Genomic DNA, 20,414 nt, shown 5'->3' with positions numbered 1-20,414 from the left:
ACAGCGTCATATTCTTCTCTGGTATATTGACGTTTACACAATATAACGTGTCTGCCTCCACCTACTGTACGGTTAGTAAACTGTAGAAAGAAATACATGTCCATTGTGGAAACAACGACATCAAAACAAAATACAAAAATACAAAAATAGATAAATAAAAACATCCCACTCCTTCAGTCACAGCCCGATTCAAATCACATCCCTACACAGTCTCATGGGCCTCGTAGGGAGGAACATCTAAAGTCAGTATTCCCTGCAATCAGTGGTGTAAAGTAGTTAAGTATGTTGTGTTTACTGACACCGGTCGTATTCAAGGGGTGTTGGGCGTTCGTTTTTCATAAATTATTCTGTCCTCTGGCACTCAGACCAGAGTGCTCTATAATTGATAGAGTATTTAGCCAGAGCGAATTTAGGAACGCGCGCTGTGTCTGTGTTGGAGTGTGTCCCTGACTATCCGTACATTTAAACTACAAGAAAATCGTGCTGTCTATTTTGCCTAATGTAATGAATTTGAAATGATTTATACTTTTACCTTTGATACTTAAGTATATTTTAGCAATTGCATTTACATTTGATACTTATGTATATGTTAAACTAAATACTTTTAGACTTTTACTCAAGTGGTATTTTACTGGGTGGCTTTCACCTTTTCCTTGACTCAAGTATCTATACTTTAACTCAAGTATGACAATTGGGTACTTTTTCCACCACTGCCTGCAATGCTTTCAATATTAATTCCTGAACTCCCATAAACCTTTCAGCCGCACATACAATTAATATTTACTATCGGTATCCTTCAACTGGTAAACGACATTATGAATCTCAACAGGCTGCTGGCCATCCACTGCCATAGCTTCCTCAGCACCAATCGCTCTTTAAACTATTTCCCGCGCCTCCCAGTAGGATAACTACTGTACAGTTTCTTGATGTGGATGTTCCCTGATATAATAAAAATGGATACATGCCATTGGTCAGTTTCGGTGTTATGAAACTGATGGAGACTATTTGTTAAATGTTTTGTTTATTTATTTATTTATTTAACTAGGCACAAAGCATACATAAAAGGTTAGGATCATTAAAGTGGCAGGTTAGGAGACTGAGGTTAAGGTTAGGAAAAGGGTGAGGGTTAGGGATTTGTTTACCATGCAGGTTTGGATAAGTAACGTGGCAGGTTATGATAATTAACGGTGGTTAGGAGACTGAGATTAAGGTTAGGAAAAAGGTTAAGGTTAGGCATAGCTACAATGCTACAGTTCTCAACAACTGTTGTCCCCAACGCAAAAGAAACGGTTAAGGACCAATGGGGAGCATCAATTGGTGTAAACATTATGGTTCCATAAGACAGACGGTTACTTAATAAATGGAATTTGGTGGTGCTGTACTGTAACAGCGATCTGAGCCAGTTGAAAGTATTGACAACAGGGACATATTGTTGGTGACTGTGTGCTCCTGAAGTGTTGTGGCCCTGTGTACTCCTTCATTCGTTTTGTGGTTTTTATTCATTTATTTCTGGTACCCTCCTACCTGAGAGACATGAGGCCTGAGAGGCGTTGCACTGTTAAAATCATCCCAGTGTGGAGATGAAACACCTGTGTGTTGCAAAGCCACATGCTCTGTCCTCTCTGCTCTACCTAGGGGTTTCAATGTGGGTAATACAGAGATGATACTAATTCAGAGAGAACCACGACTCTACCTAGGTGTTTTAATGTGGGTAATACAGAGATAATACTCATACCGAGATAACCACTGCTCTATCTAGGTGTTTTAATGTGGGTAATACAGAGATAATACTCATACCGAGACAACCACTGCTCTACATAGGTGTTTTAATGTGGGTAATACTAATACAGAGATAATACTAATAGAGATAACCACTAATCTACCTAGGTGTTTTAATGTGGGTAATACTTATACAGAGATAATACTAATAGAGATAACCACTAATCTACCTAGGTGAATTAATGTGGATAATACTAATACAGAGATAACCATTGGACATGCATTTTCCATTATGCCATTGTGTTTACCACTTCAGATCCTTAAATTGTAGTTTAAAGCATATACAGGGCATTATACAGGACCCCTTGACTTTTTCCATATATTGTTACGTTACAGCCTTATACAACAAAAAAAATGATACCGCTCATCAATATACACACAATACCCCATAATGACATAGCGAAAAAACTTTTTTTATACATTTTAGCAAATTTATAAAAATGAATCCTCATTTGCATAAATATTCAGACCATTTGCTCTGAGACTCAAAATTCAGCTCAAGTGCATCCTGTTTCCATTGATCATCCTTGAGATGTTTCTACATTGGAGTCCTCCTGTGGTAAATTCAAATGATTGGACATGATTGGAAAAGCACACACCTGTCAAAATAGTTGACAATGCAAGTCAAAGCAAAAACCAAACAATGAGGTCTAAGAAAGGTTCTGTCGAGCTTCGAGACAGGTTTGTGGTGAGGCACAGATCTGGAGAAGAGTAGAAAAACATTTCTCAAATCTCTGTTGGCTGGACTCCCAGCTTGTGCCATCCAACTCCTGCCCCACGTTGGGCACAAACATTTTAAGGGCTCCCGAGTGGCGCAGCGGTCTTAGGCAATGCATCTCAGTGCAAGAGGTATCACTACAGTCCCTGGTTCGAATCCAGGCTCAATCACATCCGGCCATGATTAAGAGTCCCAAAGGGAAGAGCACAATTGGCCCAGCATATTCCGGGTTTGGCTGGGGAAGGCCTTAATTGTAAATAAGAATTTGTTCTTAACTGACTTACCTAGTTAAATAAATAAATAATTAAAGTGGGATGCATGCCAGAAAAGCCACTAAACAATACATTAATTGCACAATAACGGTGCCCACAAACTGTTAGGACCCAACAGCATAGTCCCAACAACTTACCACTGCTACACCTGGCTATCAGCGGAGCCTTGTCTGTCATCAAAACAGTTCATTAGGCCTCATTTACTGCCTTTTAAAATAACATGGCTGACTTGCTTAAACAAATGTGGTTTTTACTGACAATTGAGATGTTCAAACTATGGCATAAGGGGACGAAAAGCGGATAAGAGGCAATCCGTAATTTCGATTAAGACATCAATGAGCGAGCTATGAAGGACATATTCAATATAACTATTTGTGCAGCCCTTTTGAAATGCAAAGCGACAAAATTCAGAACATGGGCCATTCTTACAGTGTTCTCCTTGTACGCCAAGTCAGAACCGTAGGATAAATAAAGGGGCATATAAGCAGACACTGAAAACCCTTACAATATTCAATGATGACTCTAAAACAGTTTATTGGCTACATGTGAACCACCAAGTCAGAGCAGTGGGCAAAATTAAGAGGTGAAAATAGACCAAATTATTAGGGTGAGGCACATGGGCTACTGACATCTTACTACACAACATAGACTTAGTATTACTTTCTTAGCTACAGTATACACATCTCCCTGGCATATTATATAATTTATGCACCAGCATACATGACATTTTTGGACTCACCTTGTTGTGCTGTGTTCACTTGAACAGGAAGGTGGCGCGGCAGTCCTTCGTGGGCATATTTTGTCCTCAAACTTTGTCATCAAAGTCTGGCATTCTCTGGATTTATGGTGCTTTCAAGACAACTGGGAACTCAGGAAAAAAAAACTGTTGACGTCAGTCTTCAGGTTGTAGCTGTAGAAAGAGGCCCAAGTTCCCAATTTACAATTTCGAGTTGATTGAAAGTTCAAAACATATTTTCCCAGTCGTAGCTTGTTTCTCTCTGAGTTCCCAGTTGTATTGAACTCACTCAAGTAAGATTTTGAAGTACTGAGTTATGTTGTTTTGAGCACGGCACAAATCAAGCTTCATTGACAGCATGGCCAATGTTGAATGTTTACCATTTTAAACTAGGAAAATAACCCCTTAATCTTAGACTTGAGACCACAGAGCCACTCCAATGAATTGTAGGCTAATGATTGCTTTGCAATGCTTGCAGTTAGCCACTGATTCCTTGACAAACCACTCATTGTTGAATTTGAAATTTCAAACTTGTTGTGTAATCTTTATATCCAATGGCCGATGAGCACCGATACGTTTTATCAATAATTTCTCATTATTTCTCTTCATATGACAAAGATTAAAAAGGATTTGCCAGTAGATTGTCAACTTGATTCATGATGATGACTGCTAGCTCAGATTTTGAAAGTATGATGTTGACATGATCAGTCCAATCAAAGCGACTGTAGATATCACATGATTTGACGTTATTTTATCTGTGTACAATGACCTTGAGCCTTCATGGATGGGCAATTCTAATGTAGCTCTACGGCAGCACCCAAGGGGCTTGAATTTTCCATTTCTACCCTTAGACTTGGTAGTGACGTATTGTCCCCATGAATGACAGAACACTGAGCCAATCACGTCACAACGCTCCGTATTTTCTGCTGGCTTGCCCCACCTCCAAAGAAGGCAATGAGCTAGGCTGAAAGACCTGCATTTTGGAGCTGCCTTACTCAAGAAAACAAAAGAGACCATTTTTGTTTGTGGATTTATTAATAACTCAATTATAAGTGTTTTTTTTTACATTGGTTGCAAACAGATCATTCTTTTCACACTTTATCGCTATAACTGTGGGGCTCAAAACAGGTGGCTCACCTGCCCTGAATGATGGGTCGCCACTGAACTTATCTAGAACACTGCAGTCCATCTGGGTGGTTAACCTTCCCAAGTTCCCAAGCACCCCAATGGTGGCACCAGCTTCCCTCTGATGCCAGTGAAGCAGAGTCTCTGCCCATCTGCCCCAAAAGGTCTGAAACCCTTCGTCTTTAAAGAGTACCCCCCCCCCCCCCCCCCCCCCAAATACAAATAATAATAATAATAATGTGAAACTGACTAATTGAGGAGAAATGTGTTTACTGTGACATGTGGTTGTCTCACCTGGCTATCTTAAGATGAATGTACTTAATGTGCTGGTGACATCACAGGGTCAGAGAGAACTCCTGACTGTAGTCATACAAAAACACTCCCAGCACACAGCCCATAAGAACCATTCACACAGTCAGATCTAATATGAAGAACTGAATACAACCATAAGAACCATTCATACTGTCAGATCTAATATGAAGAACTGAATACAACCATAAGAACAATTCATACTGTCAGATCTAATATGAAGAACTGAATACAACCATAAGAACCATTCATACTGTCAGATCTAATATGAAGAACTGAATACAACCATAAGAACCATTCATACTGTCAGATCTAATATGAAGAACTGAATACAACCATAAGAACCATTCATACTGTCAGATCTAATATGAAGAACTGAATACAACCATAAGAACCATTCATACTGTCAGATCTAATATGAAGAACTGAATACAACCATAAGAACCATTCATACTGTCAGATCTAATATGAAGAACTGAATACAACCATAAGAACCATTCATACTGTCAGATCTAATATGAAGAACTGAATACAACCATAAGAACCATTCATACTGTCAGATCTAATATGAAGAACTGAATACAACCATAAGAACCATTCATACTGTCAGATCTAATATGAAAAACTGAATACTAAAGAGAAGTAATGATAGTAATGAGAAGTAATGATAAAACAGCAATATCATTACACAGGTGCACCTTGTGCTGGGGGACAATAAAAGGATACACAATGTCACAGATGTCTCAAGTTTAGGGAACGTGCATAATAGACATAGAAATACTTATTTTCCACCATAATTTGCAAATAAATTCATTAAAAATCCTACAATGTGATTTTCTGGATTTTTTTTCTCATTTTGTCTGTCATAGTTGAAGTGTACCTATGATGAAAATTACAGGCCTCTCTCATCTTTTTAAGTGGGAGAACTTGCACAATTGGTGGCTGACTAAATACCTTTTTGCCCCATTGTATACGTGTTTTTAAGTGGGAAAATTTAGAGAAGCTAGTTCCACACTCAGAGCAGTAATACGGCTTCTCTCCTGTGTGAGTCTTCTGATGAACTTTTAGCTCAGTTGATGTTTTGAAACATTTGCCACAGTCAGAGCAGACGTAAGGCAGTGGGTATAAGTCTCACCAGTGTGTATAAGTTGGTGTGTTTTTAAGGTGCCCAGATGAGAGAAACTCGCCCCACAGTCAGAGCAGAAGAAAGGCTTCTCTCCTGTGTGAGTCCTCTGATGAACTTTGAGCTGAGTTGATGTTTTAAAACCTTTAACACAGTCAGGGCAGAAGAAAGGCTTCTCTCCTGTGTGTGTTCTCTGGTGAACTTTTAGCTCATTTGATGTTTTAAAACATTTCCCACAGTCAGAGCAGTAATAAGGCTTCTCTCCTGTGTGTGTTCTCTGATGAACTTTTAGATGAGTTGATGTTATGAAGCATTTTCCACAGTCAGAGCAGACGTAAGGCTTCTCACCAGTGTGTATAAGTTGGTGTGTTTTTAAGTGGGAAAATTTAGAGAAACTAGTTCCACACTCAGAGCAGTAATACGGCTTCTCTCCTGTGTGAGTCTTCTGATGAACTTTTAGCTCAGTTGATGTTTTGAAGCATTTTCCACAGTCAGAGCAGACGTAAGGCTTCTCACCAGTGTGTGTAAGTTGGTGTGTTTTTAAGGTGCCCAGATGAGAGAAACTAACCCCACAGTCAGAGCAGAAGAAAGGCTTCTCTCCTGTGTGAGTCTTCTGATGAACTTTTAGCTGAGTTGATGTTTTAAAACCTTTTCCACAGTCAGAGCAGGAGTATGGCTTCTCTCCTGTGTGTGTTGTCTGGTGAACTTTTAGCTCATTCGATGTTTTAAAACGTTTTCCACAGTCAGAGCAGGAGTATGGCTTCTCTCCTGTGTGTGTTCTCTGATGAACTTTTAGATGAGTTGATGTTGTGAAGCATTTTCCACAGTCAGAGCAGACGTAAGGCTTCTCTCCTGTGTGTGTTCTCTGGTGAACTTTTAGCTCATATAATGTTTTGAAACATTTTCCACAGTCAGAGCAGGAGTATGGCTTCTCCCCTGTATGTACACGTTCATGTGATTTTAAGTGGGAAAGTTGAGAGAAACTAGTTCCACAGTCAGGGCAGAAGAAAGGCTTCTCTCCTGTGTGTGTTGTCTGGTGAACTTTTAGCTCATTTGATGTTTTAAATTTTTTTCCACAGTCAGAGCAGGAATAAGGCTTCACTCCTGTGTGTATACGTTGGTGTGTTTTTAAGGTGCCCAGATGAGAGAAACTCGCTCCACAGTCAGAGCAGAAGAAAGGCTTCTCTCCTGTATGTATACGTTCATGTGTTTTTAAGTGGGAAAATTTAGAGAAACTAGTTCCACAGTCAGAGCAGAAATACGGCTTCTCTCCTGTGTGTGTTCTCTGATGAACTTTTAGCTCAGTTGATGTTTTGAAGCATTTTCCACATTCAGAGCAGATGTAAGGCTTCTCTCCTGTATGTATAAGTTGGTGTGTTTTTAAGGTGCTCAGATGAGAGAAACTCGCCCCACAGTCAGAGCAGAAGAAAGGCTTCTCTCCTGTGTGAGTCCTCTGATGAACTTTTAGCTGAGTTGTTGTTTTAAAACGTTTTCCACAGTCAGAGCAATAATAAGGCTTCTCTCCTGTGTGTGTTGCCTGATGAACTTTTAGCTCATTTGATGTTTTAAAACATTTTCCACAGTCAGAGCAGTAATAAGGCTTCTCTCCTGTGTGTGTTCTCTGATGAACTTTTAGATGAGTTGATGTTGTGAAGCATTTTCCACAGTCAGAGCAGGAGTAAGGCTTCTCTCCTGTGTGTGTTCTCTGATGAACCTTTAGCTCATATAATGTTTTAAAACATTTTCCACAGTCAGAGCAGGAGTATGGCTTCTCCCCTGTATGTATACGTTCATGTGATTTTAAGTGGGAAACTTGAGAGAAACTAGTTCCACAGTCAGGGCAGAAGAAAGGCTTCTCTCCTGTGTGTGTTGTCTGATGAACTTTTAGCTCATTTGATGTTTTAAAACATTTTCCACATTCAGAGCAGTAATAAGGCTTCTCTCCTGTGTGAGTTCTCTGATGAACTTTTAGATGAGTTGATGTTGTGAAGCATTTTCCACAGTCAGAGCAGACGTAAGGCTTCTCTCCTGTGTGTGTTCTCTGGTGAACTTTTAGGTCATATAATGTTTTAAAACGTTTTCCACAGTCAGAGCAGGAGTATGGCTTCTCCCCTGTATGTAGCCGTTCGTGTGATTTTAAGTGGGAAAGTTGAGAGAAACGAGTTCCACAGTCAGGGCAGAAGAAAGGCTTCTCTCCTGTGTGTGTTCTCTGGTGAAGTTTTAGCACCGTTGATGTTTTGAAGCATTTTCCACAGTCAGAGCAGGAGAAAGGCTTCTCTCCTGTGTGTATTTTTAGGTGTATTTTTAGCTTTGATAGAAATGGGAAAATCTGTTCACAATGTGGGCAGTGATGAGACCTCTTAGCTCTCTGATCTTCCTGCTGTTGCTCTCTGGATGTAGAGAATGTCTCAACATGGTCTCCTGTGTGAACATCAGAAGAACCAGTCAGTTGGTGTGATATACATGTTAATCAAATGTATTTTATGAAGCCCTTTTTACATCAGTAGTTAACCTGTCTGGTTCAAATCCCATAATGAAAAATTCCTCAAACATACAAGTATTTTACACCATTTTAAAGATAAACTTCTTGTAAATCCAGCCACAGTGTCCGATTTCAAATAGACTTTACGGCGAAAGCATACTTTGCAATTATGTTAGGTCAGCGACTAGACACAGAAAACCATACAGCCATTTTCCAACCAAGGAGAGCTTCACAAAAGTCAGAAATAGCATTAAAATTAATCACTTACCTTTGATGATCTTCATCTGGTGGCACTCCCAGTTCTCCATGTTAGACAACAAATGTTTGTTTTGTTCGATAAAGTTCATCTTTATGTCCAAATACCTCCGTTTTGTTGGTGTGTTTAGTTCAGAAATCCAAAAGGCACAATGCGCACTCTCAAAAAGTCATAAAGTACAATAAAAGATGGTAGAAACATGTCAAACGATGTTTAAAATCAATCTTCAGGTTGCTTTTGTCATAAATAATAACAATAATATTTCAACCGGACAAAAGCTTCGTCAATGGAAAAAGGTAAACAAGAAATGCGCGCTCTCGATCACGTGCCTGGCTCATATGGATGGAAATTTCCACTGTCCTCTCATTGAAAGCGGTGTATCTCCCTCATTTGGTTGGATTTTCCTCGGGTTTTCGCCTGCCATATCAGTTCTGTTATACTCAGACATTATTTTAACATTATTTTAACAGTGTTTTCTATCCAAATCGACTAATTATATGCATATCCTAGCTTATGGGCCCAAGTAGCAGGCAGTTTAATTTGGGCACGCTTTTCATCCAAAATTCCAAATGCTGCCCCCTACCCTAGTGAAGTTAACTTCTTTGGGGTAGGGGGCAGTATTGGGTAGCTTGGATGAAAAACGCGCCCAAATTAAGCTGCCTGCTACTCAGCCGAAAAAGCTAGAATATGCATATACATAGAACATTTGGATAGAAAACAATCTGAAGTTTCTAACACTGTTTGAATGATGTCTGTGAGTATAACAGAACTCATATGGCAGGCAAAATCCTGAGAAAAATCCTACCAGGAAGTGGGAAATCTGAGGTTTGTAGTTATTCAACTCAGCTCCTATTGAAGATACCGTGTGATGTTAGTTATTTTTCACTTCCCAAGGCTTCCACTAGATGTCAACAGTATTTAGAACCTGTTTTGAGGATTCTACTCTAAAGGAGGGGCTCATAAGGGCTCTATGAGTGAGTGGTCTGGCAGAGTGCCACAGCCTCGGTCTGGCGCGCTCACGTGAAAGGTAGCTACGTTCCACTTCATTTGTACAGACAAAGGAATTGTCCGGGTTGGAACATTAATGAAGATTTATGTTAAAAACACCCTAAAGATTGATTCTAAACATCGTTTGACATGTTGCTACGGACTGTAACTGAACTTCGTCTGAAACTAGTGAACACGCTTGGTGAGTTTAGATTGTGTACTGAACGCGCCAACAAAAGGAGCTATTTTGAAATAAATTATGTACATTATCGAACAGAACAAGCACTTATTGTGGACCTGGGATTCCTGGGAGTGCATTCTGATGAAGATCATCAAAGGTAAGTGAATATTTATCATGTTATTCTGACATCTCTCGACTCCAACATGGCGGAAATTTGTTTGGCTTGATTTTGTTGTCTGAGCGCCGTACTCAGATGATGCTTTTTTGGTAAAGTTTAAAAAAAATCTGACACAGCGGTTGCATTAACGAGAAGTGTATCTATAATTCCGTGCATAATTATTGTATTTTCATCAACATTTATTATGAGCATTTCTGTAATGGATGTGGCTACTGAACGTAACGCTCCTATGTAAACTCCGATTTTTGGATATAAATATGAACTTTACCGAACAAAACATACATGTATTGTGTAACATGATGTCCTAGGAGTGTCATCTGATGAAGATAATCAAAGGTAGGTGATTAATTGTATTGATATTTCTGCTTTTTGTGACTCCACTCTTTGGTTGGAAAACGTAACTATATGTTCTGCTTTCGCCAAAAAGCGTTTTTGAAATCGGACACTGTGGTTGGATTAACGAGAATTTTATCTTTAAAATGGTGTAAAATGTTGTATGTACTTGTATGTTTGAGGAATATTAATTATGGGATTTCTGTTGTTTTAAACTTGGCACCCTGCAGTTTCACTGGCAGTTGAAAGGTGGGTAGCTCGCGTCCCAAACGGTCCCAGAGAGGTTAACAGAAACCCAGCCTAAAATCCCCAAAGAGCAAGCAATGCAGATGTAGAAGCACAGTGGCCACAAAAAAACTCCCTAGAAAGCAGGAAGAAACTGAGAGAGGAACCAGGCTCAGAGTGGTGACCAGTCCTCTTCTGGCCATACCAGGTGACAGAGCAGAGTGGTTAGAGCAACCGAAAGGTTGCAAGATCGAATCCCCGAGCTGACAAGGTAAAAATCTGTCGTTCTGCCCCTAAACAAGGCAGTTAACCCAATGTTCCTAGGCCATCATTGAAAATAATAATTTGTTCTTAACTGACTTGCCTATGTCCAAACGCTAGCAGGACACCTACGACAACATCCGGGGAAATTGCAGAGCGCGAAATTCAAAGTACAAAAATCGGAATATTAAACATTCATGAAAATACAAGTATTTTACATCATTTAAAAGCTTCTTGTTAATCCAACTGAGTTGTCAAATTTGAAAAAGGCTTTACGGAGAAAGCATACCAAGCGATTATCTGAGGACAGCATCCCACATCAAAATACTTTTTCAACCAGCACAGGCGTGACAAAATCACAGACAGCAATTAAATAAATCACTTACCTTTGAAGATCTTCCTCTGATTGCAATCCCAAGGGCCCCAGCTACACAATGAATGGTCGTTTTGTTCGATAATGTCCTTCATTATATCCCAAAAATATCAGTTTAGATGCTGCGCTTGAATCAGTAGGTCACTCGTTCAACATGCACACAAACAAATCTTAAAAGGTTACCGGTAAAGATCGTCCAAAAAAGTCAAACGACGTTTTGAATTAATCTTCAGGTATTCTAATATGTAAATAAACAATAATATTTAAGACGGAGAATAGTGTGTTCAATAGCAAAGATAAATAAGAAGAGCGCACTCTCGTTGATGCGCGCAACATGACTACTTTTCGAAATGGGGGACACCTTGGAAAAACTACAAATACACATTTTTCAAAAAACAAGCATGAAACCCTTTCTAAAGACTTGACATCTAGTGGAAGCCATAGGAACTGCAATCTGGGTCTTATCTATTTGTATATCCCATAGGCAAGCATTGAAAAAACCGGTGACCTCAAAAAATAAATATTCCAGATGGATTTTCCTCAAGGTTTTCGCCTGCCATATACGTTATGTTACAGTCACAGACATTATTTTAACAGCTTTAGAAACTTCAGAGTGTTTTCTATCCAATGCTATCAAGTATATGCATATCCTAGCTTCTGGGCAGTTTACTTTGGGCACGTCAGTCATCGGATTTTTTTTTTTTAAATACACTACGAATAGTGGTGAAATAAATGAATAAATTCTAAAGTTACAATGTCCATGTTTTTGAAAGAATGGCACCTTTTTTGTCCAATGAAAGTGATCAGAAATACAGTGTAGACATTGTTAATGTTGTAAATGACTATTGTAGCTGGAAACGGCTGAAGATCTCGTACAATGCTGTGTACTACTCTCTTCACAGAACAGCGCAAACAGTCTAACCAGAATAGTGTCTAGAAGGCCAGCATCCCGGAGTCGCCTCTTCACTGTTGACATTGAGACTGGTGTTTTGCGGGTCCTATTTAATGAAGCTGCCAGTTGAGGACTTGTGAGACGTCTGTTTCTCAAACTAGACACTCTAAAATACTTGTCCTCTTGCCCAGTTGTGCACCGGGGCCTCCCACTCCTCTTTCTATTCTGGTTAGAGCCAATTTGCACTGTTCTGTGAAGGGAGTAGTACACAGAACTGCACAAGATCTTCAGTTTCTTGGAAATTTCTCACATGGAATAGCCTTCATTTCTTAGAACAAGAATAGACTGACGACTTTCAGAAGAAAGGTCTTTGTTTCTGGCCATTTTGAGCCTGTAATCGAATCCACAAATTACCCAGATGCTCAACTAGTCTAAAAAAGGAATGTTTTATTGCTTCTTTTATCAGCACCACAGTTTTCAGCTGTGCTAACATAATTGCAAAAGGGTTTTGTAATGATCAATTAGCCCTTTAAAATGATAAACTTGGATTAGCTAACACAACATGCCATTGGATCACAGGAGTGATGGTTGCTGATAATGGGCCTCTGTACACCTATGTAGATATTCCATTTTTAAAAATCATCCGTTTCCAGCTACAAGTCATTTACAACATTAACAACGTCTCCACTGTATTAATGGTCAATTTGATGTTATTTTAATGGACAAAAAAAACATACTTTTCTTTCAAAAACAAGGACATTTCTAAGTGACCCTAAACTTTTCAACAGTAGTGTATGTATTCATTTCAGTAGGCTGTATGGGAAGGGGAATCAAACTATTCTAAAACTGGGTAGAAATCAAAAATTAATAAGAGGCAAAAGTTGTGAAAATTATGAGCTATACCATCCTCCACTCAATATCACAAGGGTGATAGTAGAATTTGTGTGTTGAAAGTAATGACTAAGATATTTCACCCTGAAACTGTATCACTGTGTGTGAAACCCATTAGACACATAAGACTATAAGTTGGTAATATGTGCAGCGTTGGCAGGATAGAATTAGAACATTGTGTTCCTTACAGGACATTCTGTCCCCACCCGGAGAGGAGAAACTGTTAGGCTTGTCTATCATGAAACATGTTGCAGAATATGATAAACAATGTAAGTGTACAGTGGAACAATACAGCCATCCTAAAGCAGGGTGGGGTTCTCGACTGATGTGTGTATAAAAGATGGGCTCTGAACTTGAGAGGGCAGAGCTCTCTGAATAAAGAACTGATAATTTGTATGCTGGGACTCTGTTTATTAAAACTTAGAGCCTTACAACCTCTAGGATACAGATGGAGTTATACAATAGTTCAGTTAGAACATTGGGATAGAAATTCTCGTGACAAAGGGGGTTAGTAACTACACAGACTCATTTCATAGAACTTCAAAACACTGGCAGTTTGTCTACTCCACTTCTTTAGTCTACACTCTGAGCAGATAGCCAGATAGCCCAGTGAATAAAACAAATGTTGACAATACTGGAGTCATCCATACAAGTCTTAGCAGCATGAAATAACGTCTACAATGCATTCAAAAAGTATTCAGACCCCTTGGCTTTTTGGTTTTGTTACATTACAGTCTTTTCTAATTCTCATCAGTCGACACACAATACCCATAATGACAAGGGCAAAAACAGGTTTTTAGAAATAACATGAAATATTACATTTATGTAAGTATTCAGACCCTTTACACAATAGTCAGTTGAAGCACCTTTGGCAGCGATTACAGCCTTGAGTCTTGTTGGGTATGAAGCTACAAGCTTGGCACAATTGTATTTGGGGAGTTTCTCCCATTCTTCTCTGCAGATCCTCTCAAGCTCATGGTCAGAGTCCTTTAGGGGCATTTTGGCAAACTCCAAGTGGACTATCATGTGCCTTTTACTGAGGAGTGGCTTCTGTCTGGGCACTCTACCATAAAGGCCTGATTAGTGGAGTCCTGCCGAGATGATTGTCCTTCTGGAAGATCTATAGAGGAACTCTGTAGCTCTGTCAGAGTGGCCATCGGGTTCTTGGCCACCTCCCCGACCAAGGCCCTTCTCCCCCGATTGCTCAGTTTGGCCGGGTGGCCAGCTCTAGGAAGAGTCTTGGTGGTTCCAAACTTCTTCCATTGAAGAATAATGGAGGCCTCTGTGTTCTTGGGACCTTTAATGCTGCAGAAATGTTTTGGTACTGGTCTCCAGATCTGTGCCGACACAATCCTGTCACGAAGCTCGACGGACAAATCCTTCCACCTCATGACTTGGTTTTAACTCTGACATGCACTGTCAACTGTGGGACCTTACATAGACAGGTGTGTGCCTGTCCAAATCATGTCCAATCAATTGAATTTACCACAGGTGGACTCCAAGTTGTAGAAACATCTCAAGGATCATCTCATAGCAAAGGGTCTGAAAACTTAGGTAAATAAACAATAATTCTTTTTTTAAATTACATTTGCAAGAATTTCTAAAAAACTGTTTTGGCTTTGTCATTATGGGGTATTGTGTGTAGATTGACGAGGAAAAACATGTAATCAATTTTAGAAGAAGGCTGTAACGTACCAAAATGGGAGAAATGGGAAGGGGTCTGACAGTGCCCTCGGAAAGTATTCAGACCCCTTGACTTTTTCCACATTTTCTTATGTTGCAGCCTTATTCTAAAATTAAATTGAGACTGGTGGTAAGTGACCCCAAACTTTTGAAATGAACTCAGGTGCATCCTGTTTCCATTGATCATCCTTGAGATGTTTCTACAAATTGATCTATAAAATATTAAATATATATGTATCAGATATAAATCATCAGGATGTGGTAGTCTACTGGTTATGTTCAACACTTCTCCAATCGTTGTTGAGATCTGATATTCTGTGCAGCAAACAAATTATAATTCAATCTTGACAGTGGTGATGCCATGGCCTATTTTGAAATGAGGTATGCCTAACTTGGTGATTGAGGGTATTAAACATTTTCAAAGTTCTTGAGACAATGTGTGGGCAAAGGCAGGCGTTACAAGTTTAAATAGTTTTTGCTTCGCTGTGAAGTCTTGAGTTGTTCAGGGATGTGTGATGTCAGAATTACAGAATTAAACCTAGCAATAGACTGGTCATAACTTATAGAGGTCTAATATATGAAGATAACTTATAGGTAGAACCTGCTCTTACCGTGACTAACAGTTGTCCTAATCTTCTCCTCCTCTTCCTCTTCATCTTTAATGTTGACATTCAGCTCCAGTGTTTGACTGCAGTCTTCCAGCTTCACTGATGCCATCTCTGGATCCTGCAGAGCAAACTGGGCTCCACTGTCACAATCAGGACCGAGTGACTGTAGGTTGCTACTCAGTGTGGAAGGAGAGAGGCAGGCTGGGTTTGTCCTCACTGTTGATGTTACCGGCCTCAGACTTAATCGGTCTGTAGTAATAAAGACAAACGGACACAAAAGTTATTTTCTTGACAGTTCTGGCACTCTATTCTGTAAAAATATTTTCTTGTTCAATTATCTCATTTCAGTAGATCAGGTAGCTAATCCTTGACAAAACATTCATTCACATTAGACACATTTTAAATCGCACAACATAAGTGCACTTAATCTATAGTAGATTTCCTAAATTCACATAAATGCATAAATGACTCAAAATCCATTTAGTACAAGATCACAGTATGTTTCAGGCAGCACTATGTACTATTTTCCTGAATAACCTCGTCTTCTCTGTATGATTTCACTCACAAAAACCAAATGTATTTCCCGTTCACACCATATTAAGAATTATCAGGGGTCATACAGTAGCAAGTCAAATTCAAGGACTTTTTCAAGCACTAATATTTATTTACTTGAAGCCCCGTGTGAAAACCCTGAATTATAGATAAATATAGAAACAACTGAATGTGTCTGAATATTAGTACACATGTAAAGAACTGATAATCATTACATTCAGCTTCAAAACTGTAGAGCAACTGAAATGTTCTCTCTCTGATGAGACACTACCTGCACTGAAGTCTGTTGATGCAGACCTCCTATGGTATCATGGAGGTCCACAAACAAACGTTTAAAGTGCATGTCTGTCTAATTCTGTACTAAGAAAATAAAACAAGAAATCCCTATTAACTTCTACCACATCCTCCCCTTCCCCAAAACCCCTCCCACACCCCCCAATAAACTATATCAATGGATCCCTTTCTGTGGTGCAAACATTGGGGTTTATATCATGCTGAGACAATCCACCCCCAGGTTATCCAGCTTATCAAAAACCATACCGACAGTAACGTCTGTTACCCCCAACAACTCTGCTGCAGTTTACAAGATAACTTTAAACCTGGTATTTCTACTTTACACAATCCAAGTTGTTGATAACCACACCAATGATAGCTATGAAGTACATATTATTCAATCTTAAAGTATTCTTTGTCACAGTGCATTTATGAAGCTCCATTATTAAGCTCCATCAGTCTAACAGTAGGTCCTCTTACTACAGGACGAGCCATGGAAGCTCCATCAGTCTGACAGTACGTCCTCTTACTATGGGACCAGCCATGGAAGCTCCATCAGTCTGACAGTAGGTCCTCTTACTACGGGACCAACCATGGAAGCTCCATCGGTCTGCACTGTAGTTCCAAAAGTCTGTCTTACAGCCTCTGCATATGATACATCATGACAGATTCTATATATCTGAGCATCTCTCTGCACCTAGCATCCACCAAATGCTACTCTTTGTCCTCCACACAATTGCAACACTTAACTGTCACATTGCTCCAACATTCACTGTAATCATGTTCCCCACCACACTCGGCACATCTTTTCACTCAACAGCTACATGTCCCATTCTTTGGCATATAAAAAACACTGTGATGATTCACTGTTGGTGATCCAGTTTCAACTGTTCTGCTATGGAACCCTGACCTGTTCACCGGACGTGCTACCTGTCCCAGACCTGCTGTTTTCAAGAGAGACAGCAGGAAAGTGATCAGCCAACTGACATTTACTCCTGAGGTGCTGACCTGTTGCACCCTCGACAACCACTGATTATTATTATTTGACCCTGCTGGTCATTTATGAACATCTTGGCAATGTTCTGTTATAATCTCCACCCGGCACAGCCAGAAGAGGACTGGCCACCCCCCACAGCCTGGTTCTTCTCAAGGATTCTTCCTATGTTCTGGCCTTTCTTGGGAGTTTTTCCTAGCCACTGTGCTTCTACACCTGCATTGCTTGCTGTTTGGGGTTTTAGGCTGGGTTTCTGTACAGCACTTTGTGACATCAGCTGATGTAAGGGCTTTATAAATACATTTGATTGGTTGATTGATGAGGCTGGGTCAAATTCTCTGACATTGAAGATAAGGAATCCTATTCTGTACTTTTCCAGACAAAACCTTCTAACACCTCAACAGCACTGATAAGCTTTCACTTCTTTAACCCTCTTTCCTACTGATCAACCTTTAGGCTTCAACCACTCTGTCTCCCTTCACATGTTCTTTAACAATATCATCCATGGACATAGATATTGGGACCTCAGAGATTATTACTCCCTTCAATGTAGCATCAGCTCCAGGGTCATGGCTTCTGAGTTTCGTCCCATTATGAGTTTCCTTTTGAAGAATCTTCCCTTGCTGAACCTGACCAGCACAAGATATTAACAATCTACCATTTATTTTTTATTTTACCTTTATTTAACCAGGTAGGCTAGTTCAGAACAAGTGATCATGCGGCCTAGTTTAACTTCCAACTGTTTTTATGGCCTTGGTTAATCAGATAGGGCCCTCATCCTCCCACTCCTTATCATCAGAACTGTCCCCCACATTGATCACATTCCAGCACAGCTGTTGCTTCTCAAACTCTCTCCATTTCAGGGGTGTCAAACTCATTCCATTGAGGGCCGAGTCTCCGCGTTTTTTTTTTCATTCAATGAAAACCTAGACAATCAGTTGAGGTGAGTTCCTCACTAATTAGTGACCTTGATTCATTAGGGCGGCAGGGTAGCCTAGTGGTTAGAGCGTTGGACTAGTAACCGAAAGGTTTCATGTTCAAATCCCCAAGCTGACAAGGTACAAATCTGTCGTTTTGCCCCTGAACAGGCAGTTAACCCGCTGTTCCTAAGCCGTCATTGAAAATAAGAATTTGTTCTTAACTGACTTGCCTGGTTAAATAAAGGTAAATTAAAATCAAGTACAAGGGTGGAGCGAAAACCCGCAGACACTTGGTCATCCATGGAATGAGTATGACACTCCGATTAATTGACGCCATTCCATGCAGTTGGCATCTCTCCAGCTAGCTTCCCTCTATTTTGACACTTCTTCACATACCCTCGTCGCCATTTCACCACGAGCAAACTCCTAGAAAGACAACCAAATCCGTTGAAGCCGCCATTTGACGAGCCTTGTCCGAACCATCCAGATCTCGCGAGCTTACATGAACGAAAAAGTGTATGTAAACTCGCGAGATCAGGATGGTTCGGACGAGGCTATTTACCAGCTCATAAGCATCATTTTACACAAAACCAAGAACATGTAAAAACGAACTCAAAGTGGACTTTGACGAAATGATGTACATACACTCAAGACAAACCCAAAGTCTCGCTTAATCACGTTCTTCACTCACTCGGTTTGACCCCAAAATAACACATCCAATTAAAACCTTTACCAAACGTGATAATATCTTGACGGATTTGTAACCTAACATATTATATATTCTTTCGACATTAGAAACTTTAAACGTGCTATTTACATACCTACAATAATACATTTGAAACGGACACAACCACTATCGACATAACACAGTTCTGTTGTTTTCTTCCCGGAACTTCCTGTTCCTAAATGCGACAGTGCAACAGCGAACGTCTACTTTTTCTCTGGTGTACTTACACAAATATAACGTGTCTGCCGCCACCTACTGTACGGTTAGTAAACTGTTAAAAGAAATACATGGCAATTGCGGAAACAACGACTTCAAAACAAAATACAAAAATAGATAAATAAAACTTCCCACTCGTTCAGTCACAGTCCTATTCAAATCACATTCCTACACAGTCTCATGGGCCTCGTAGGGAGGAACATCTTCAGTCAGTATTTCCTGCAATCAGTGGTGTAAAGTACTTAAGTACAAATATTTTAAGTACTTTTGGGTGTCTGGGAAAATGTATGGAGTTTTAGGAGTATCTGTACTTTACTTTTGATATTTTTGACAAACACAAATACTTTCTTTGAAAATGATGGGTGGGATCTTAAATTCAATCCAGAGTGCGCTTGGTCGTTCGTAAATTCAGAGCGTTGTCAGATTGTCAGTTCGTATCGCTCTCAGAGCGTTCAGAGCCACACTGGACGCTCTGGCGGAGGAGGAGGGTTGATTCAAGCGTTCTGACCTCACAACGGCAGTCAAGCATCCAAGATAACTGGTTAACATTGACTAGCTTGCTAGCTACTTTCAGGACAAATGAGCGATTTCTGACCATTTCACTCGCCTTAGCAGAGCTGGTTAGGCTGTGTTCATGTTATCCAGAGCATTGGTGACTTTAAATGTGCTACAGGCAACGATTTAATTAAAATGTTTATTCCATCAAACTTCAAATTATTAGAATAGTACTATGAGGATTCTGTGTTATGCACTATAGACCGTTACCATATATGTGATTGAATATTATCTGCTGTTGGCTTGTGTGGATGTATGTATGTGTTATGCAACATAGCTGACTTGAAACATTGTAAACAGTTTCAGGGCCATGGGCCTTTCTCATGATGGAAAAATACAGAATAACATAAAAACTGACACATACAGAACGTAGCGTAGCAAACCACAGACTGTTTTTTGTTATAACTCAAACTTAACAATAACAGAAACCAGATATGTGATAACGGTATCTAGGGAATGAGCGCATAGATACTCGACACAGCAACAGTTACATCTATCAACTGGAACGCCCGGGGGCTGGTACCAACTCGTACGACAACAATCAACGATAGGCTGGGTGAGTCTAAACCACGCCCAGTCTCTACTCTGACAGGCCGGCTCAGAAGCAGGAACTATTTCTGTCAGAGTATATTTATAATATCTTCGTCAAGAACAAGTTGGTTCTCTGTTTGCCCTTTAAATTGCATTTACCACTTATTGCTTAGCTAATAAAAAATACATAGCATACAATCGGTGACTCAGTGTCATATTTATCCTGATACCAGA

General features: G+C 39.8%; 1 protein-coding gene across 1 annotated transcript; it reads right to left on the bottom strand.

Moving 5' to 3' along the window:
* Positions 1 to 4,593: 4,593 nt before the first annotated feature.
* Positions 4,594 to 19,078, bottom strand: LOC109877630 (oocyte zinc finger protein XlCOF6-like). The gene is made up of 3 exons (XM_031813540.1): positions 18,973 to 19,078; positions 15,416 to 15,661; positions 4,594 to 8,483 (listed from the first exon to the last, which is right to left on the bottom strand). The coding sequence occupies exons 2-3, from the start codon at positions 15,519 to 15,521 to the stop codon at positions 6,004 to 6,006; spliced, it is 2,586 nt and encodes an 861-aa protein (XP_031669400.1). The 5' UTR covers positions 15,522 to 15,661; positions 18,973 to 19,078; the 3' UTR covers positions 4,594 to 6,003.
* Positions 19,079 to 20,414: the final 1,336 nt, after the last annotated feature.

Source organism: Oncorhynchus kisutch, unplaced genomic scaffold, assembly GCF_002021735.2.
Source record: "Oncorhynchus kisutch isolate 150728-3 unplaced genomic scaffold, Okis_V2 Okis05a-Okis16b_hom, whole genome shotgun sequence".
NCBI classification, from domain to species: domain Eukaryota; kingdom Metazoa; phylum Chordata; class Actinopteri; order Salmoniformes; family Salmonidae; genus Oncorhynchus; species Oncorhynchus kisutch.
The sequence above is the reverse complement of the archived record's forward strand: the minus strand, read 5'-3'. Positions and strand labels throughout refer to the sequence as shown.